The sequence below is a fragment of the Mobula birostris genome, chromosome 6 (assembly GCF_030028105.1).
Source record: "Mobula birostris isolate sMobBir1 chromosome 6, sMobBir1.hap1, whole genome shotgun sequence".
In the NCBI taxonomy this organism is placed as follows: domain Eukaryota; kingdom Metazoa; phylum Chordata; class Chondrichthyes; order Myliobatiformes; family Myliobatidae; genus Mobula; species Mobula birostris.
Genome location: NC_092375.1, coordinates 137,521,517 through 137,544,602, shown reverse-complemented (window position 1 = coordinate 137,544,602; position 23,086 = coordinate 137,521,517). Strand labels below are relative to the sequence as shown.

The window sequence follows — 23,086 nt, the reverse complement described above, 5'->3', positions numbered from 1 at the left end:
GTCAGAGCTAGCAGGAAGGGAAGCAAGGAGGGAGGAGGATGGGGAGAAGTGGAAATTGTAAATTTCAAATTTCTGGATACCATCCAGATTTTCTTTTCTACCATCTCTGGTTGCAGCTGTATGATTATTCTTTCACTATCGTCAGAGGGTGTATTAGCATTTACTTTCATTGGTTCTTTCATTTCTTACTGATATATTTTCTACTTTCCCATGATTCCAATCCAACTCTATCAACTGTTAACATGACTATGTCTTTGCCCAGTTTGATTCCTGGGACAAAAGGGTTCTTCTGAGAAAAGCTTTCGCAAGGTGGACTGATACTTGTTGGAATTGAGAGAAGGGAAGTAAACATATTGAAACACAAAATTCTGACTGGTTTTGACAAGGCAGTTTCTAAGAGGATGTTTTATCTCACAAGGGAACACAGGACTAGTGTATATATAGTTTGAGACTGGTCCTTTCTGAGTCAAGGCAGATATGTGGAGGATTTCCTTCTATCAGAGGGTCATAAATCTTGGTAATAGTCTTAACAGAGAACTGTGATGGTTGAAACCACTAAAAACATTCAAGACCAAGACAGACATATTTTGGTCTATCGCAGAGTCAAGTATTATGGGAATCAAGTAAGCAAGAAAGTAGAGCCAAGGGCATGATCAGATAGGCCAAGACCTTACTGAACAGTGCTGTAAACTTGAGGGACTGTACATCTTACTTCTGCTCTTAAACATTAGTTCTTATGATCAGCATCATTTGAAATTTAAATCCATTCTGCTTCTCACCTTTGCCAGTTGACCTGCAATTTTTGAACCAGATTTCATACTGCAGCATCATAAAAATCATACTCCTGTACCCATGCCAGTCCTTTGAAAGAGCTGTCTAATTTAGTCCCATTTACTACCCGCCACTACCAGCTAACCAAGAATTGGTCCTCTTCAAATATTTACATTAGGTTCATCCAAGCAAGTACTATATTCCAGAGTTTTCCCTCTGCTAATTATTTTCAATTTAACACCTCTAGTCACAAAACCATTTGAAAGGTGAAGGTAGTTTCTTCCCACTTGCTCTTTTGAAACACTTTTTCTGCATCTTCTCCAAGGCCATGACATCTTTCCTACAACGGAGTGTCCAAAAGAGTACACAATATATCAGCTTAGCCAAACCAATCACTTGTTAATGTTTAGCGTGACATTCTTGCTCTTGGATTTGTAAATTTGGGGATTCAATCCAAGTTTCCACATACTTTCTTAAGAGCCTTCTACATTTACCTTTAAATATTTAAGCATATACATCCAGCCTCACTCAGATTTAGATTGCACTGCCTCATATTTATCGCACTTCATTAAACTGAATCACTATTTTGTTTAAATCCATCCTCTGAATGAGACAACTGCGCTAAAGCCCTCTACACTGTGAAATCTGTATTTCAACCTAGCTTTGATTGATGCAACTGATTTTGTGTTATGAACCTGCTTTTCACGTAAATTCAAAGTGAGAGCAGGCAATCTCAATCAATTCCTTCTGCTTATGAGCCCACAATATTTAATGTCAATAGAACTGTAGTCAGTGCAAGAAACTAGAATATCAGAATGACAATACAGACATCTTTTTTCTAAGGACAGGGCTAGAACACACATCCACTGCAGCAGGATACAACAAGCTTTACCTTGCATCTGGTTATTTTGGACTACAGCTGCAAGCATTGAAACTCATCATGGAGTACTAAAAATATACTATAGCTTCCCATCTTAGGAACCATGGAAAAGCAGGTCATTCCCCATTCTAACAGGTCAATGTTGATTTTAAGCTGTAATTGTGTAGGTTATTAATTATACAGTCAGTTATTCAGCACAAAAACAGCATCTTTGGTAACAGAGTCTGCATCAAACATCAAGTACCCATTTATATTAATCCTATATTCCCATCAGTTTTCTCCAGATTCTACCATTCACTTAAACACTGGGGAAATTTACAGTGGCCAATTAACCTACTAATCCACACAATTTTGAATGTGGAAGGAAAGCCACCTGAACGAAACCCATGTGAGCACAAGGAGTATGTGCAAACAACACAGACAGACCCCAAGGTCAGGACTGAACACAGGCTGCTGGAACTGTGAGACAGCAGTTCTACTAGCTGCACCACTGTGCTGTCCTAACGTTAAAAGCAAATTTAATGTGAAAAAGTATTTTAATAAAAGTATACTTGTATGTTATTTAATAAATAGATAACTGGAAATCAACCTAAAATTTCAAATGAATGTCTCTAATGTTTTTCAAAATCATGCTCATAGTTTAGGAATGCCATTGGAACCATCACCAGACTTCTATTAATAGTGTGAAATTCCTGTTTGCTTTCAATTCAAGAAGTCAATATCATGAGTCCTTTTACACAATTGTTTTTTTAAACCCACAGCATTGTTATAATCTCTACTAGAATTGTTCTTCCTGCCCCCCAAAACAAACTAAATTTTGGTATCATTTTCATTACAGATTTAAAAAGGGCATACTCTTTATTTTTGAAAAAAATCCCTTGCAGAATATAGATTACATTCAGTCTTTCTCCATGGCTGACAACAAATAGACTGAAAAAATCCAACATCTGTCTGTTTTTATTAATAGTATTGCTAATATTCAGCAATGATAGAAAAAAAACAAAATCTATAGATCTTCAGCAGCTATGGTTTCAATAAAAACCAAAAATCTCATGAATGGTAGTTTGCCTCCCAGGTGCCAGGGTCTGGGATGTTTCTGATCACGTCCACGATATCCTGAAGTGGGAAGAACAACAATCAGAGGTCGTGGTACATATTGGTACCAACGACATAGGCAGGAAAAGGGAGGAGGTCCTGAAAACAGACTACAGGGAGTTAGGAAGGAAATTGAGAAGCAGGACCACAAAGGTAGTAATCTCGGGATTACTGGATGTGACAATGAGTACAGGAATAGAATGAAGTGGAGGATAAATGTGCGGCTGAGGGATTGGAGCAGGGGGCAGGGATTCAGATTTCTGGATCATTGGGACCTCTTTTGGGACAGGTGTGACCTATACAAAAAGGACGGATTGCACTTGAACTGAAGAGACGGAGGAAGAGGTGGTTTGGCTCACAAATAGAGAAAGCTTGGAGATAGTGCGAGACAGAGGATAGGCAGGTGATAGAGAGGGGACGTGCTCAGACCGATGATTTATGATGTGTCTATTTTAATACAAGGAGTATTATGAACAAAGCAGATGAGCTTAGAGCGTGGATCAGTACTTGGGGCTATGATGTTGTGGCCATTACAGAGACTTGGATGACTCAGGGACAGGAATGGTTACTTCGAGTGCCAGGCTTTAGATGTTTCAGAAAGGAGAGGGAGGGAGGCAAAAGAGGTGGGGGCTTAGCACTGTTGATCAGAGATAGTGTTACGGCTGCAGAAAAGGAGGAAATCATGGAGAGATCGTCTACAGAGTCTCTGTGGGTGGAAGTTAGGAATAAGATGGGGTCAATAACTTTACTGGGTGTTTTTTTATATAGACCACCTAATAGTAACAGGGACATCGAGGAGCAGATAAGGAGACAGATTCTGGAAAGGTGTAATAATAACAGGGTTGTTGTGGTGGCAGATTGTAATTTCCCAAATATCGATTGGCATGTCCCTAGAGCGAGGGGTTTAGATGGGGTAGAATTTGGTAGGTGTGTTCAGGAAGGTTTTTTGACACAGTATGTAGAAAAGCCTACAAGAAGAGAGGCTGTACTTGATCTGGTATTGGGAAATGAACCTGGTCAGGTGTCAGATCTCTCAGTGGGAGAGCATTTTGGAGATAGTGATCACAATTTGATCTCCTTTACCATAGCTTTGGAGAGGGATAGGAACAGACAAGTTAGGAAAGTGTTTAATTGGAGTAAGGGGAAATATGAAGCTATCAGACAGGAATTTGGAAGCATAAATTGGAAACAGATGCGCTCAGGTAAACGTATAGAAGAAATGTGGTAAATGTTCAGGGGATATTTGCATGGAGTTCTGCATAGGTATGTACCAATGAGACAGAGAAAGGATGGTAGGATACAGGAACCATGGTGTACAAAGGCTGTTGTAAATCCAGTCAAGAAGAAAAGAGGAGCTTACAAAAGGTTAAAAAAAAAATTAGGTAATGATAGAGCAACACACACAAAAAATGCTGGTGAATGCAGCAGGCCAGGCAGCATCTATAGGAAGAGGTACCGTTGATATTTCGGGCCGAGACCCTTCGTCCTGAAATTCCAGCATCTGCAGATTTCCTCATGTTTGAGGTAATGATAGAGATCTAGATTATAAGGCTAGCAGGAAGGAGCTTAAGAATGAAATTAGGTGAGCCAGAAGGGGCCATGAGAACGCCTTGGCGGACAGGATTAAGGAAAACCCCAAGGCATTCTACAAATATGTGAAGAGCAAGAGGATAAGAGGTGAGAGAATAGGACCAATCAAGTGTGACAGTGGAAAAGTGTGTATGGAACCGGAGGAGATCGCAGAGGTATTTAATGAATACTTTGCTTCAGTATTCACTATGGAAGAGGATCTTGGCAATTGTAGGGATGACTTACAGCGGACTGAAAAGCTTGAGCATGTAAATATTAAGAAAGAGGATGTGCTGGAGCTTTTGAAAAGCATCAAGTTGGATAAGTCACCGGGACCGGTCGAGCTGTACCCCAGGCTACTGTGGGAGGCGAGGGAGGAGATTGCTGAGCCTCAGGTGATGATCTTTGCATCATCAATGGGGATGGGAGAGGTTCTGGAGGATTGGAGGGTTGCAGATGTTGTTCCCTTATTCAAGAAAGGGAGTAGAGATTGCCCAGGAAATTATAGACCAGTGAGTCTTACTTCAGTTTAAGGTGATGGAGAAGATCCTGAGAGGTAGGATTTATGAACATGCGGAGAGGCATAATATGATTAGGAATAGTCAGAATGGCTTTGTCAAAAGCAGGTCGTGCCTTATGAACCTGACTGAATTTTTTGAGGATGTGACTAAACACATTGATGATGGTAGAGTAGTAGATGTAGTGTATATGGATTTCAGAAAGGCATTTGGTAAGGTACCCCATGCAAGGCTTATTGAGAAAGTAAGGAGGCATGGGATCCAAGAGGACATTGCTTTGTGGCTCCAGAACTGGCTTGCCCACAGATGGCAAAGAGTGGTTGTAGACAGGTCATATTCTGCATGGAAGTTGGTGACCAGTGGTATGCCTCAGGTATCTTCTCTGGGACCCGTTCTCTTTGTGATTTTTATAAATGACCTGGATGAGGAAATGGAGGGATGGTTTGTAAATTTGCTGATGACACAAAGGTTGGGGGTATTGTGGATAGTGTGGAGGGCTGTCAGAGGTTACAGCGGGACATTAACAGGATGCAAAACTGGGCTGAGAAGTGGCAGATGGAGTTCAACCCAAATAAGTGTGAGGTAGTTCATTTTGGTAGGTCAAATATGATGGCAGAATATAGTATTAGTGGCAAAACTCTTGGCAATGTGGAGGATCAAAGGGATCTTAGGGTGCGAGTCCATAGGACATTCAAAGCTGCTGCACAGGTTGACTCTGTGGTTAAGAAAGCATACGATGCATTGGCTTTTATCAGTCGTGGGATTGAGTTTAGGAGCCAAGAGGTAATGTTGCAGCCATATAGGACCCTGGTCAGACCCCACTTGGAGTACTGTACTCAGTTCTGGTCGCCTCACTACAGGTAGGATGCCGAAACCATAGAAAGGGTGCAGAGGAGATTTACAAGGATATTGCCAGGATTGGGGAGCATGCTTTATGAGAATAGGTTGAGTAAACTCGGCCTTTCCTCCTTGGAGCGATGGAGGATGAGAGGTGACCTGATAGAGGTGTATAAGATGATGAGAGGCGTTGATCGTGTGGATAGTCAGAGGCTTTTTCCCAGGACTGAAATGGCTAGCATGAGAGGGCACAGTTTTATGGTGCTTGGAAGCAGGTACAGAGGAGATGCCAGGGATAAGTCTTGTTTTGTTTTGTTTGTTTGTTTTTTTACGCAGAGAGTGGTGAGTGCGTGGAATGGGCAGCCAGCGATGGTGGTAGAGGCGGATAAGATAGGGTCCTTTACGAGACTCCTGGACAGGTACATAGAGCCTTGAAAAATAGAGGGCTATGGGTAACCCTAGGTAATTTCTAAGGTAAGGACATTTCGGCACTTCTTTGTGGGCTGAAGAGCCTGTATTGTGTTGTAGGTTTTCTATGATTCTATCTATCTTACATTAAATGATAATAATAATCAAGTGTGCAAGCTGTATCAGATTACTCCATTGGAGGACTAAGCTATTTTTTTTTCCATGTAGGTCAATTTGTATGACAATTTTTATCCTTCTCCAATAGCAGATTAGAGTTACATTTTGGAAACCCTGGGTTATGATCGAAGTTAATAAAATCACTGATAGATCAGCAATTTTTCCTAAACTAATGACTGAAACTCCAGCATTCTTGGTATATTAATATTCATTATATTTTCTACTTCCATTTCTCATCATGTTCTATAATAAAGAGCAACCTTGTGCTAGCAGATCCAAGCAACACACACAAGATGTTGGAAAAACTCAGCAGGCCAGGCCATCTACGGAAAAGAATACAGTCAACATTTCCAGCCGAGACCCTTCAACAGGACTGGAGAAAAAATGATGAGGAGTCACAGTTAGTAAGTGGGGGGGGGGAGGGGACTGGAGGGAGGAAGAAACAAGGTGATAGGTGAAACTGTGGGGGAGGAGTGAAGTAAAGAGCTAGGAAGTTGATTAGTGAAAGACTTGCAGGGCTGGAGAAGGGGGAATCTGATAGGACAGAACAGATGCCATGGAAGAAAGAAAAGGGCGAAGAGCACCTGAGGAAGGTGATGGTCAGGTAAGGACATAAGATAAGAGAGGGAAAAAGGAATGGGGAATGGTGAAAGAGGAGGTGGGGGAATCACCAGAAGTTCAAGAAATCAATGTTCAGGCTGTCAGGTTGGAGCTTATCCAGATGGAATACAACTCCAACCAGAGTGCGGCCTCATTGCGACAGTAGATGAGGCCATGGACTGACACATCTGAATGGAAGTGGAATTGGAATTAGAACGGCCGGCCACTGAGAGATCCTGTTTTCTCCCCAGGTGGATGGAGCATAGGTGAACGGTGAAGCGGTCTCCCAATCTACGTCGGATCTTACACATATACAGATGGCCACACTGGGAGAACCGGGTATAGAAGATGACCTCAAAAGTCTCATAGATGGTGTCGCCTCACCTGGAAGGACTGTTTGGGGCCCTAAGTGGTAGTGAGGGAGGTGGTGTAGGGGCAGATATAGCACTTGTTCTGCTTACAAGGAAAATTGTCAGGAGGGAGACGAGTGGGGAGGGATGAATGGACAAGGGAGTCGTGTAGGGAGCAATCCCTGCAGAATGCAGAAAGTGAGGGGGGGAAAGGAGGAAAAAGAAAGGAAAGATGTGCTTGGTGTTGTGTTGGAGATGGCCAGAAGTTATGGAGAATTATGTGCCGGATGCGGAGGCTGATGGGGTGGTAGGTGAGGACAAGAGGAACGCTATCACTGGTGGGGTGATGGGAGGATGGGGTGAGGGCAAACGTGCGCGAAATGGAAGAGATGTAGTTGAGAACAGCGTTGATGGGGGACGCAGGGAAGCTCCTTTCTTTGAAGGAGGAGGACATCTCCTTCATTCTGGAATGAAAAGCCTCATCCTGAGAGCAAATGCAGCAGAGATGCAGAAATTAAGTAAAGAAGGTGGCAGTTTTAAAAGTCACGGGGTGGAAGAGGTGTAGTCCGGGTATAGTCTAGCAGATCAAATTATTTATCTTAATCTATTTTGGTTGAACTTTTTGTTTTAGAAATTCTCCTCTTTTATATCTTATTCTACCAAATTAAACAAAAAAAAATTGAAATTGCCTGGAAGAACGGAGAATATTTATTCTTGGTCCTTCACACTATTAGAAATTATATTACTATCTGCTTGCAATAAAATTCCTAGGCATTGCTTACCCATTTTAATGGTTTCTTCTCTCATTCTAGCTCCTTCCAAATTGTCATAAAATTTGAGGTACAGGAGCAACAGGACTAGGCCTGTCTGACTGAGCAATAGCTTCTTCCCTCAGGCTGTGAGACCAATGAATGCCCTGCCACCACCAAGGTCTCGTCACTAGGACAGCAAGCTGTTTACTGTACTGTTTACCTGTGCTGTGCACTACATGCACTTTGAATTGTGGTAATGTTTCTTTATGTGTTATGTGTGATACAAGTTTTTGAGTGCACTGTGGTCCAAAGGAAAGTTGTTTTGTTTGATGTATACACGTTAGATGATAATAAACTTCGACTTGATTCCTTTCATCAGTCTTGAACTTTTTAGTTCTTAGTAAGCATGTGATTGTTCCTTGCACTGGTGCTAGTGCAGTGGAAAACATAAAAGCTGCAGATGTCCTGTCTTATAAGAAGCAGGCTTTAGCAGAATACAATCTAATTTCTGTAAATATAACAGTCAAATTAAACTGTTTCAAAGCTCAGAAATTCATCCTCCATAATCTAGTTCAGGTAGGGTAGCCACATTTATAACATAATGGTGAGGCCTATCAAGGCGTGGGGCTTTACCGTGAGAGATTGAACCAGTCTGTCACAATATGTTCTAGCTGGTACTTATTTACTTCACTCATTTATTCCTCAAACACTACTGACAGTAATATTTAAAACATGCAAGGTGGGAATGAATTCTCATGCTGCATTGTGATAATTCCTGATGTTTAGTGAGCCCTTGCTGCTCACAAGTACATTCCTGACAGCAATTGGTTGCATCTAATTACTTGCTTACACTTAAATTACTAAAAAGGTACATAATCAAAGGTGTTGCAGTAGTCATGCAAAAGAAGTGAGCTCAACTGAGGTAGGACAAATGATTAGTCTACAACCCTCCTACTGAACTGTTCTGACACAATGGCGTTTTTACTTTATCTGCTTTGTGTCTTAAAAGCATAATTCTTGCATCGGGGGAACGACCCTACTTCTCCCAGCAATCAAATTTTTGCTTAATGTAATTAGCTGAAATGAAGTGTGTTGATTTGTTCATTAAGCTCATACAAGAATAGCAAAAAGTAGTTTTTTAATTCTTCCAACTAATCTAGTTTAGGAGGACAAAGGCAGCAAAACTGTAGGAACACCAACACCTGGAAGTTTCTCTTGAAGCCACACACTATCCTGACATGGAAACATATCACTGTTCCTTCACCATCACTAGGTCAAAATTCTGGAACTGCTTCCCTAACAGTATTGTAGGTGCAACTCAACAACTATAGGTGGTTTAAGAAGGCAGCTCAGCAATACTTTCAAGGACAACAAGGCATGGACAAATTAAATGCTGGCTCAAACTGTGAAGCCCACGTTCCTTGCCATTCAGAATTTCTTTAACTCTAGCTTAAGCTAAATCTTTCATGCTGGCCAAAATAATTAACATGAAAACTGATTAATAATAGGTATGGAGTATTTTGCATTTAATCCAACAATAACAATTTGGATACTTGACTTACAGGTTCCATCTCAGGCATATCTGGAAGTTGTGAAACAGTTTCTTCCACCACAAACTGCTCATCATCATCATCCTCTTCCTCTTCAGCATTTTTTCCTTTATCCACTATAACATTAGTTACAGGCTTTGCACTACCAGCTCTGGAAAGGCAAAATAAATAGCTACAAAATATGTTAAATAAAATGTGAAATTGAATATGCTTGTGATTGCATCTGAAATGCTAAATTACTACTTCCTACATATAATTTTATACTGCCATGACAGTTGTCAAATCAGTTACCTGAAGGTTTTTTTTGTAAAGGTGAAACAACATAAAAATGACTGGAGTCCAGTTATCAAGTATATTAACTCTCCTAATCAAATGATCTTGTAAATGGTTCCTAGATCCAAGTAAGTTAGAGTCATAGTAATATAGCATAGAAAAGGGCTCTTCTTCCCACCACATCCATGACGACCATTGCACCCATTTATACTATATATTTATTGACGTTCAGCCCATAGCCTCAGCAATTCAAGCTGTCAGATTATTTTTAAAAAAAAGAAGTTATCTCAGGGTTCCTAATTTTAGCTTGGACAGTACAGGTGGCCTCCGTTTTCTGAAAGTTCGCTTTACGACACCTCGCTGTTACAAAAGACCTGCATTAGTTACCCGTTTTCACTAACAGAAGGTGTTTCCACTGTTACGAAAAAAGGCAGCACGCGCTGGAACAGCCAAGCTCCTCTCCCGGAACTGCATTCTAGCCGCCATTGCTTAAACAACCGCTTTATCTCGATTTATTTTGTGCATCCGTTAGCAAGGTGAGTTCCAAGGTAATGGAAAACCCTAAAAGAGCTCGTAAGGGTGTTACATTTAGCGTAAAACTAGACATAATTAAGCGTTTTGATCGTGGTGAATGAAGTAAGGACATTGTCCGCGCATTGAACTTGCCTGCATCTACCATTCGCACTATTTATACGCAGAGAGAGAGAATTTTGAAAGCTGCCAATGTTACTGTTGGTTCTGCTCGTAGCAAAGTGGTCTCTCAGTCGGCATCCAATAATGGATAAAATGGAAAGTCTATTGCTTGAGTGGATTGATGGGTGTACAAAGCATGGTGTTCCGTTAAGTTTTCTTATACTTAAGGAGAAATCAGTCAGTCTTTTTTAACAAGCTGAAACAGAAAGCACTGGCCGATGGTGATGAAAATGTTGCAAAAGTGGAATTTAAAGGTAGTCATGGGTGGTTTGATCGGTTTCTGAGGCAAGGGCAGCTTCATAGTCTAAGCAATGGTCCCCAACCTCCAGGGTGCGAACTGATACGTTGCCACAAAGAATGCAGCTTTGCAGCGGTAGTCGGAACACACTCAGCACATCTTTAAGAAAAAAGCCAAAATAAACAAGCTAATTAATTAGGTGCTGCCCGGCACATAAATGTCGGCCCAGATCAGAGGAAATTGCTGACTGTGTCAAGTGCTTATTCGTATAAGTGTTTAACTGTGACGAAACTGCAATTTATTGGAGTCTTCCCGATTCCGGTAAGTGAAACTACACTGTACATGCATTATTTCTACTTTATATAGGCTGTGTATTTTTATGTGTTATTTGGTATGATTTGGCAGCTTCATAACTTAAAGGTTACTGGAGAGAGTGTTTCTGCCAAGAGCGCTTCCGCGAGATTTTCGCTGCGCTACACAGTGCTGCAAAAAAGTATTTCTACTTTATATAGGCTGTGTATTTATCATATCATTCCTGCTTTTACAATATGTTACTGTTATTTTAGGTTTTATGTGTTATTTGGCGTGATTTTGTAGGTTATTTTTTGGGTCTGGGAACGCTCAAAAATTTTTCCCATATTAATAAATGGTAATTGCTTATTCACTTTACGACATTCCGGCTTACGAACCGTTTCATAGGAATGTTCTACCTTCAGATAACGGGGGAAACCTGTATCATGACATAATTACACTGCACAATACTGTGGATCATTTCAGTACTACTGCAATCAAATTGAACTCCAGTGAGGTTCAAACTCCTCTGTGCCACCATTTCATTGCAATTTTCATCTAAAACGTCAGGGAAAAAATGTAGGAATTATTTAAAATAAAATAATTGACCATTTGACAAGCATTTGCACTGCATTTTCAGCACCACAAATGGGATGTTTCTGTTTTTATAATACTGCTTGACCGATTTTACTAGGAGAAATAATGAGCAGAAATTGCAAGGAACTATCCTTGCATTTTGAATGGAATCAATTTTAAATATCATGCTCAGGGCATTCAATAGATATTAGATAGATTACTGGGTTGAGCTACCCACTGGAAAAGGACAAATGCATTATATCATTTCAGAAGAACAGGTGGCAATCTTATTCAAAAATTTTAAATACTCCACTAGTTGATAAGCCAGATGCCCAAAGACCTTGCATGCAGCCTCTAAAACCTGTTGTCTTAGTCTCAAAATAAAGTAATTTGCCAATTAAGAATCCAATCACCAGAATTCACTATTGCTGAGAGCAGTGGAAGTTCAGTTAATAAGTATATTCAAAGCTGAAATTTATAGATTTTTGGAGATTAAAAGAATAAAGGGATATAGAAAAGAGGTAAGAAAACAGAATCAGAGGTTTAGTTATAAGTTTATCCAAGAAGGAAACAGAATTAAAGTGCTTTTTGGTCACCTCCTAATTTTACTTAGTGTTATACCGCTGAACATTTCTAGTAAGTCATACAAAATCATTCCTTAGTTTATTTAACTTAGTTGAATTTGTTTAAGAAAGTAATAGATTATTGCCTAGACAGATTTTAGCAAGACAAATTGGCTGGAGAAGTAAAAGCCTACGGAGTCCATGGGGAAAGTGGCAAGTTGGATGAATGATTAATTTATTGGGAAGCAGCAAAAGGTAATGGCCAACCAGCTTAGTGACTGGTGGGTTATGTTTTAGCTTTGGTTACTGGCCCAGTACCAAACCGCTTGCTTCCATAATTTTTGAGTCATTTAATTGCCCGAGAAGGTGGTGGTGAACTGATTTCTTGAACCACATTCTTTCAGATGTAGACAGTGGTTAGAAGTTCAATGATTTTGACCCAGCAATGTTTGAAGGAACAGCAATACATTTCCAAGTAAGATGCTGTGAGGCTTGGAGGGCAGCTTCCAGATGATGGTGTTCCCATGCTTTTGCTGCCATTGTTCAACTAGCTGGTAGAGATTGATATTAGGTATGGAATGACCATAAAATATAGGAGCAGAATTAGGCCATTTGGCCTATTGAGTCTGCTCCACCATTCCATCATGTCTAATTTAATAACCCTGTCAGCCCCATTCTCTTTCCTTCTCCCCATAACCTTGGACACCATTGGCCAGAAAGAACAACAGTCTACAAATCAAATGAGTCAAGCACAGTGGAAGCAGACAGACCAACTGCCTTCGTTCTTGCCATGAGGGAGGAGATGAAGGCTGCCATTTTATGAAGAGACTCTTGTGTTCTCCATTTTGTGAGCTGTAGTTGCTTGGCTTGATAAGTGTTTTAAAGTAAACACAATCATGCTCCAGGTAATCTGCTGAACTAGGGATAGTTTCCAAATAATAAGTTATTTGTGAGGTTTGTGACTGTTGGGGTCTGTATTTGCCTTGCATGATAACAAAGAGAAAATAATTTACCGATTGTCACTTGCTGGCAAGAGGGCAATAAATGGATTCTGGCCTGGAGTAGAGCCAATAAAAAGGTGTTAAAGGTCAGGCATAACCAATAGCCAATGACACTGGAATACAATATTTAAATCGTTAAGAAGTGAGTATAAAAGCAGAAGTCTTCACATAGAAGATAGTGATAACTCTCTAAAGACCAAACCTTGTGGATGTGAGATGCCCCACAGACGTGGAGATTCAAAACAAGACTACAAGGAACATGTGGCCAGCAGTCAAAACTTCTTTTTAAACTGATATTATATTTTCTATTCTTCGACTGCTCATGGTAGGTCAGGAAAACTTAGTAAGTGAGCACAAAGGTATTCTTCCATTGAGGCAATAAAACGTACTTGCCTGTAATTACAGATTCTCTCTGTGCCTCCCTGGTCATTATTACAAGGGGTAATTCTTATAATAATACCTCGACTAATCAAGAATCTATCAACCTCTACTTTAAAAGTACTCAATGATAGCCATCTGTGGCAATGAGTTCCACAGATTTAACATTGTCTGGCTAAAACAATTCTTCCTCATCTTTGTTCTAAATGGACATCCCTCTATTCTGAGGCTATGCCCTCTGGTGCTAAATTCACTCATCCACCCTAGGAAACATTCTCTCCACATCCACTCTTTCTATACCTAGTTTAAATGAGATCCCTCTCCCACTCAAATCTTCCAAACTCCAGCAAGTACAGGCCCAGAGCTCCTCATACATTAACTCTTTTGCTCCTAGAGCCATTCTAATGAACCTCCACTGGACCTTCTCCAATGTCAGCACACCCTTTCTTAGATAAGGGGCCCACAATTGCACATAATACCCCAACTACAGTCTGACTAATGCCTTAAAGCCTCAGCATTACGTCCTTGTTCTTATATTCTAGTCCTCTTGAAATAAATGCTAATATTGCACTTGCCTTCCTTACCACTAACTCAACCTGCAAGTCAACCTTTAAGGGGAAATCTGACTTGGGAGACCTTGTGCAGGATTCCCTAATAAAACCATACTGATTTCTGTCTTTATCATGTGCCTCGAAGTACCCAAAACTTGATAATGGACTCCAACATCTTCCCAACCACTAAGGTCAGGCTAACTGATCTATGATTTCCTTTCATCTGCCTTCCTCCCTTCTTGAAGAGTGGAGTAGCATTTGCAATTTTCTAGTCCTCACGAACCATTCCAGAATCTAGTGATTCTTGAAAGATCATTACTGATGCATCCACAACCTCTTCAGCTACCTCTTTCAGAAACCTAAGGTGTAGTCCATCTGGTCCAAGTGACTTATCTACCTTCAGACCTTTCAGCTTCCCAAGCACCTCCTCCTTAGTATTAGCAACTACATTTACTTCTCTCCTTAGTAAGCATCTCCCTGTAAAATTCCACAGCTAACATTGTTCTGGAGCACTTTGAATAACTGCTTCTCTTCCCCAGCCCAAAGTTCAGTGGTGGTGCAGTATGTTTATGCTCTTTTAAATAAGGTGCAAATGCAGCTTTTGTGACAAGCTGGGTGGTTGCTATGGTAGTTCAATACCTGGACCATATGTGCACCCTTTTGGTAGACAGATGTCTCTAATATACTATCTGTCCTTCTTGTGACAAGTATATCCAGCAACACAAGTCGAATGTAACTTTCTCTTTCCATTGTAAACTTAATTTTGCTGAATGTTGTTGATTTGTTTAAAGGTATCCTCCATTTCATTTTGTTTGGGTATGACTGATCGTATCCAGAGTTTGGGTTTGAGGACTGGAAGTACCATCTTTTCTAGTCTTTGCATAACCTGGCGTGTAAAGTCTACAAGGAACTATCATCAAGTCACTCCATGATCTCCCACCATGCAGACAAGTCCCACCAGCCCCGGTTGTTTTTTGAACCTGGAAGTCCACAAGAAACTGTCTCTGACTCACTCTGCGATCTTCCACTGTGCAAACTACAGCTACTTACAAGGAATTACAGATCTGTATTCCCAGATCCCTCCATCCTATGCACTCCTTAGTGCCCTACCACTCACTGTGCAAATCCTATTCGGGTTTGTCCTCCCAAAGTGCAACAATTCACATTTCTCTACATGAAATTCCATCAGCCGCTTTTCAGCCCATTTTTCCAGTTGGTCCAGATCCTGCTGCAAGTTTTTATAGCCTTCCTTGCTGTCCACTATGCCCCTAATCTTGGTGTTATTTGCAGATTTGCTGTTCCAGTTCACCACATTATCATCCTACATTTAAATCTAAGTTATTAATGCTTAAGCAGTACCCTACTGTCGATGCATTAATAACAGATTTAAATGTAGCAGTCATGATTAGGACGTTTGCAATTTCAAAACCTGGTCTTGCAGTCCATAGCAAATGAGAAATTTTACACTTCAGGATGTATAAATGAACAATGGTATCAAACTGGCAATTGGAATTCAATCCAAAGGTGGTTGAGGATCACATACCTATCATTCTCACTCTCTACTTCCAAACCAATCTAATGCAATTTTATTCTTGTGAACAGCCTCCTGCATGGAACCTTATTAAATCTTTTACTCCACACAAATAAAATCTCTGAACAGTTTTTATCTACCCATAAGCACTCTTCCAAAATAATAATAATAAATGAACTAATTACTCAAATACATAGTCTAATGAGTACTTAAGCCTAAATAAACAATCACTTCTTTCCTAATAAAGGTTCCAGTAACATCCCTACAATTGACATTAAACAGCTAAGCTTAAAGAGTAATAAGAGTTCTATTTACTGACTATAGCTCTGCCTTCAGCACCATAGTTTCAATCAAACACATTTCCACACTCCTAAATTTAGAACTCTGCACCGGTAGCGGTGGTGGAGGCGGAAATGATAGAGTCTTTTATGAGACTCCTGGATGGCTACATGGAGCTTAGAAAAATAGAGGGCTATGGGTAAAGCCTAGGTAGTTCTAAGGTAGGGACATGTTCAGCACAACTTTGTGGGCCAAAGGGCCTGTATTGTGCTGTATGTTCTCTATGTTTCCATCTTCAACTGGATCCTTGACTTCCTGACCAACAGATTGCAATCAGCAAGGATAGGCAATAATACACCCTCTACAACAATCCTCAACACTGGTGCCCAGGAAGGCCATGTTCTCAGCACCTTACTCTACATCCTATACACACAATTGTGGTCAATTTCCATTCTAGTTCCATTTAAAAGGTTGCAGATGACACCACCATGGAATGGGCTAGATCGCAAACAAGCCAAGAGAGAGTACAAGTAGGAGATAGAAAGACTAGAGGCATGGTATCAAGACAACAACATTTCCTTCAATGTCAAGAACATGAAGGAGCTAATCAATGACTTCAAGAAGAGGGTGGAGAACATGTCCCTATCTCTATCAGTGGAGCTGAGTTGGAAACAGTTGAGAACTTCAAGCTCCTAAATATAAATGTCACCAACAATTTATCCTGGTCCAGCCACATTGATACCATAGCCAAGAAACACAAGAACATTAGAAATAGCAACAGGAATTGGTCATCTGACCCATTGAACCTGCTCCACAATTCAATAAGAACATGGCTGATCTGACCATGGACTCATCTCCACCTACTGCCTTTTCCCCATAACCTTCAATTCCTCTACTATGCAAAAATCTATCAACCTTGTCTTAAATATATTTACTCAGGTAGCTTCCACTGCTCCATTGGGCAGAGAATTCCACAGATTCACCACTCTCTTGGAAAAGCAGTTGCTCCATCTCCATCCTAAATCTACTCCCTTGAATCTTGAAGCTATGTCCTCAAGAAAGCATATCAACACCTCTATTTCTTCAAAATGTTGAAATTTGGCTGGTCCTTGATGACTCCTAACAATTTTTGTAGACTAATATAGAAAGCATCCTATCTGAATGCATACAAAATGCTGGAGGAACTCAGCAGGCCAGGCAGCATCTATGGAAAAAAAAGTACAGTCGACGTTTTGGGCAGAGACCCTTCAGCAGGACTACTTTTTTTTCCTCCATAGATGCTGCCTGGCCTGTTGAGTTCCTCCAGCATTTTGTGCATGTTGCTCAGGATTTCCAGTATCTGCAGATTTTCTTCTGTTTCTTTCTGGGATGCATGATAATTTGGTATGGCAAATGCTCAACCAAAGACCACAAAAAAATTGCAGGGAATTGTGAACATAGCCCGGTCTATCATGAAAACGGCTTCCCCTCCATGGACCCCACTATATTTCCTGCTGTCTCATGAAAGCAGCCAACATAATCAAGAACCTCAAAGTTCAAAGTAAATTTTATTATCAAAATACATACGTCATCATATATAACCCTGAGATTCACTTTCCTGTAGGGGTACTCAGCAATGTTTATAGAATAGTCTATTATAACAGGATCAGAGAAAGAGCAACCAGCATGCAGAAGATAATAAACTGTGCAAATGCAAATATAAATAAATAGCAATAAATAATGAGAATATGAGATAACAAGATAAAGAGCCTTTTGCTTAAGAGCCTGATGGTGTGAGGTAATAACTGCTATTCGCAGCAAGGAAAGAGCACAGTCTAGGTGGGGGAGAATCTCTGATGATGGATGCTGCCTTTCGATGACAGCGTTTCATGTAGATGTGAATGGCTGAAGGGCTTTACCCATGATGTAATCCACTACCTCTTGTAAGATTTTCCATTCAAAGGCATTGGTGTTTCAATACCAGCCATGAGGCAGCCAGTCATTACACTCTCCACTACACATCTATAGAAGCTTATCAAAGCTTTAGATGTTCAGACCTCTCCCACATCAGTCATTCTCTTTTCTCCCCTCTATCAGGAAGATACAAGGTACGTACCAGCAAAATCAAGGACAGTTTCTATCTCCCAGACCCCATTGTTAATTCAGATCTTGAATGGATCTCTCATGCGCCAAAGTTGAATTCTTGATCTTGCAATCCACCCTGTTGTAGTTCTTGTACTTTGTGTTTACCTGCTGCACATTCTCTGCAGCTGCAACTTTATATTCCACGTTCTGCTTTCTTTTTACTACTTCAATGTAATTATGATCTGCCTGGATGGCGCACAAACAAGGCCTTTCACTGTATTCCACTCATGACATTAATACAGTAAATCAACTTCTTGGTTTCTCACTTGCATTTTTTAAATAGTAGTTAATTCACAAGTCCTTCAATCAAATGGACAATATCTAAGTCATGCAATCAACCTAAAGCACCGAGAGTTTCTACCAAATCCTCTATTAACACTTCTTGTCTCCTCTCCCCATTGTGTTTTGTAAAATTTGTCCTCAAGATTGTTCATTAATTGACTTACTACTGGCAATAAACTACAGGTGTCCCCTGCTTTTCAAACGTTCACTTTACGAAGCCTCGCTGTTACGAAAGACCTACATTAGTTACCTGTTTTCGCTAACAGAAGGTGTTTTCACTGTTACGAAAAAAGGCAGCACGCACCCCGAGCAGCCAAGCTCCTCCCCCGGAACTGCATTCTAGGCACCATTGCTTAAACACCTGCTTTATCTCGATTTATTTTGTGCATCCATTAGCAAGATGATTTCGAAGGTATCGAAAAAGCTGAAAAGAACTCGTAAGGGTGTTATGCTTAGCGTAAAGCTAGACATAATTAAGCGTTTCGATCATGGTGAATGAAGTAAGGACATTATCTGCGCGTTGCACTTGCCTGCGTCCACCATTCGCACTATTTATATGCAGAGAGGAAGAATTTCGAAGGCTGTCGATGTTACTGTTGGTTCTGCTTGTAGCAAAGTGATCCCTCTTAGTCAGCATCCAGTAATGGATAAAATGGAAAGTCTATTGCTTGAGTGGAGTGATGGGTGTACAAAGTGTGGTGTTCTGTCAAGTTTTCTCATACTTAAGGAAAAATCAGTCAGTCTTTTTAATAAGCTGAAACAGAAAGCACTAGCCAATGGTGATGAAAGTGTTGCGAAAGTGGAATTTAAAGGTAGTTTGATCAGTGGGTGGTTTGATCAGTTTCTGAGGCGAGGGCAGCTTCATAGTTTAACGTTTACCGGAGAGAGTGCTTTGGCTGATACTGAAGTTGCCGAAAAGTTCCCAGCAGAACTGAATAATTACGGAAGGTGGTTATTCGTATAAGCAAGTGTTTAATTGCGACGAAACTGCAATTTATTGGAAAAAATTGCCGAGCAAGACATTTATTTCGAAAGAAGAAAAGCAGGCTGAGGGACACAAGGCATCGAAGGACAGGTTTACCCTAATGCCTATTATTAACACCACTGGTGATGCTCTCCTTAAGCCTCTACTAGTGTACCATTCAGAAAATCAGAGGGCACTTAAAGGCGTTGATAAGAAAACATTTCCCGTTGTGTTCCGTTCACATCCAAGCAGTTGGAATACCCAAGTGCTTTTTTCTGAGTACATGAGCGGATACATTAGTCCTTTTGTTGAAAAATACCGTAGAGAAAATAACCTCAATAATAGGTGTCTTGTGATCGTTGATAATTGCTCATCCACCTGCCATTACCGAGTATGGCTGTAACATTCGTGTTGCGTTCTTACCACCGAATACGACATTGTTGCTGCAGCTGTACGACCAAGGCCTAATAGCCACAATTAAGGCTTACTATACACAAAATGTGATGCATTTTATTGTAAGTGCCATTGACGGAGTGGGCAACGCCAAAGCATCTTTGCGAGAGATCTGGAAAGACTACAATATAAAATTGACAATCGCCAACATTGGAGATGCTCTCGATAGGCTAACAGTCTCGATGAGAAATGGCTTTTGGAGGAAACTATGTCCCGAAGCAGTGAACGGTTTTAAAGGCTTTGAACCATCAACAATAAATATGGCAATAGTGAGCTTGGCTAAGGAGCTGGGTTTATGGAATTTGATGAAGATGATGTTGAAGAGGTTTTGGCATCTCATGACCAAGAACTGACAGTTGAAGAGCTGATGCAATTGCAAGAGGAAAGAATAACAATCGAAACCAAATGCAGTAGCGAAAGTGAAGTTGTCCAGGAACTGAACGTGAAGCAATTGTGTGAGATTTTTGCTGCGATTGACAAATGCTGCAATGATTGCAGAAAAGTATGACTTTAATTTTGAAAGGGTACGTACATTTCAGGCAGGTTTGCAGGATGTTTTGAGTGCTTATAAAGAACTGTATGATAGAAAAATGCGCGAGGCTAAGCAGTCAAGCATACTGTCATTTTTCAAGCCTTCCACATCAGCCACAGCAGACAACGAACCTCGACCTTCGACATTGATGCAGGCGGACATAGAAGACGGTGGCCTACCTGCGCTGATGGAAACAGACGACGATGAGATGACACCCCAGTCTCCTCTACCTCCCACCACCCCAACCTCCAACAACTCAGCCTAACACACCATCATCAGTACGCTTGCTGTCCTCCCGTTTTCAGTAAGTGAAACTACACTATACATACATTATTTCTACTTTATATAGGCTGTGTATTTTTGTGTTATTTGCTATGATTTGGCAGCTTCATAGCTTAAAGGTTACTGGAGATAGTGCTTCCGCCGAGAGTGCCTGCGCCGACAGTGCCTCCACCCAGAGTACCTGCGCCGACAGTGCCTCCACCCAGAGTACCTGCGCCGACAGTGCCTCCACCCAGAGTACCTGCGCCGACAGTGCCTCCACCCAGAGGACCTGCGCCGACAGTGCCTCCACCCAGAGTACCTGCGCCGACAGTGCCTCCACCCAGAGTACCTGCGCCGACAGTGCCTCCACCCAGAGTGCCTGCGCCGACAGTGCCTCCACCCAGAGGACCTGCGCCGACAGTGCCTCCACCCAGAGTGCCTGCGCCGACAGTGCCTCCACCCAGAGTGCCTGCGCCGACAGTGCCTCCACCCAGAGTACCTGCGCCGACAGTGCTTCCACCCAGAGTACCTGCGCCGACAGTGCCTCCACCCAGAGTACCTGCGCCAACAGTGCCTCCACCCAGAGTACCTGCGCCGACAGTGCCTCCACCCAGAGTACCTGCGCCGACAGTGCCTCCACCCAGAGTGCCTGCGCCGACAGTGCCTCCACCCAGAGTGCCTGCGCCGACAGTGCTTCCGCCGAGAGCACCTGCGCCGACAGTGCCTCCACCCAGAGCGCCTGCGCCGACAGTGCCTCCACCCAGAGTACCTGCGCCGACAGTGCCTCCACCCAGAGTACCTGCGCCGACAGTGCTTCCACCCAGAGTACCTGCGCCGACAGTGCTTCCACCCAGAGCACCTGCGCCGACAGTGCTTCCGCCGAGAGTACCTGCGCCGACAGTGCTTCCGCCGAGAGCACCTGCGCCGACAGTGCTTCCACCCAGAGGACCTGCGCCGACAGTGCTTCCACCCAGAGTACCTGCGCCGACAGTGCTTCCACCGACAGCACCTGCGTGAAATTTTCACTGCGCTCGACAGTGCTTTAATGATTGCAGAGAAGTATTTCTGCTTTATATAGGCTTTGTATTTATCATATCATTCCTGCTTTTACTATATGTTACTGTTATTTTAGGCTTTATGTGTTATTTGGCATGATTTTGTAGGTTATTTTTTGGATCTGGAAACCCTCAAAACTTTTTCCCATATTAATCAATGGTAATTCCTTATTCACCTTACGACATTCCGGCTTACGAACCGTTTCACAGGAACACTCTACCTTCGGATAGTGGGGGAAACCAGTACCATAGAATCTTGATTGAATTAATACTTAGTGAAGTACTAGCTGGTTATTCAACCAAGGTGGCAACTAAGATAATCTCACACAAGTTTTAAAAAAAAGACTAATTTCACATGTCCTTGAAATTGCGAGTCAATTATCATCTTGCACCATTTTCCAACAGAAAATACATTCAAATACAATGTACAAAAAGTTTTTTTTTTTTAAAAAGAGACAGTGAACTTCAGGAGCACTAAACATATTACAATAATAGAAGAAACAGTTACCTTTCTGAAGGAGAGTCTGCACTTTCTTGTTTCTTTACTCTGGGAGGTGCAGGCCTTGCACTTCCTGGTCGAGTTATTCGCTTGCTGCTTAAGAAAAGATTAACTTCAGTATGATTTAGATGGTAAATTAGTATTTATCTCAAAATTACAAATAACCTGCATCAAGAATGATGATCTTAATATCATTTATCAAATTTGTTTTGAATATTTAAGTAAACAAAAAGATCACCTTTGAACAGCTTGAGGCAAATGTTCATCTGAAATATCTCCATTCACCTCAGCTGCATTCTTCTTCTCAGTTGAATACTGGACAGCTTCAGGATCTGCAAACGTTGACACATTTGTTACTACATTATGCCTTGGGGGTGGGGTGGGAGGGAGGAAGAGACCAAACATATCCTAAAGATACAACCTGTTCAAACAAATTACTACACTGTTGAAATAAGGCTGAATCCATTATTCTATGAATTAATGCAAATGCAATTAAATAGTTACCTCCATAACTAGGAATCTATTAGTTGTTTTAAAACAAGTGCAAAGATAAATATGAAAGTTCTGCATTGTAAATGCTATACCTTACCAAGTGAGAATTTTAATCATCATCATCATCAGGTGCCATGCCCAGTTTGAGCTTTGATTGCCATGGCCCACAAACTCCTGTTTCGGATCAAGAGGATCAATTCATTGGTATTCATTTCCAGTTCTCTGGCTGCTGTCTCCATCATCATTTGTCTTCCTCTTGCTTTCCTCCCTTCAATCTTTCCCATAATTAACGTGCATTCTAACTCCTCTTTCCTAATCACATGTCCAATGAAGTTACGTTGCCTTTTCATGATCTCATACATTATTTCTCTTTTTGTCTTTGCTCTGTTCATGACATCCTCATTAGATATTCGTTTCATCCATGATATTCTTTGCATCCTCCTCAAAAACCACATCTCTGCTGCTACAATTCATTTCCTCACGTTACTAGATATTGTCCAACATCCTGAGCCATATAACATAACTGGATAAATGTAACAG

The 23,086-nt window shown here is 41.3% G+C and overlaps 1 protein-coding gene across 2 annotated transcripts in view; it reads right to left on the bottom strand.

Moving 5' to 3' along the window:
- traf3ip1 (TNF receptor-associated factor 3 interacting protein 1) overlaps window positions 1-23,086 on the bottom strand; it is a 139,713-nt gene that overhangs the window by 54,461 nt on the left and 62,166 nt on the right. For both annotated transcript variants that reach the window (XM_072261448.1, XM_072261449.1), the window contains 3 exons: window positions 22,293-22,386; window positions 22,064-22,147; window positions 9,520-9,658 (listed from right to left, as the gene is read on the bottom strand). In XM_072261448.1, the coding sequence (XP_072117549.1) occupies window positions 9,520-9,658; window positions 22,064-22,147; window positions 22,293-22,386 (317 nt within the window). The remainder of the gene's footprint in view (window positions 1-9,519; window positions 9,659-22,063; window positions 22,148-22,292; window positions 22,387-23,086) is intronic.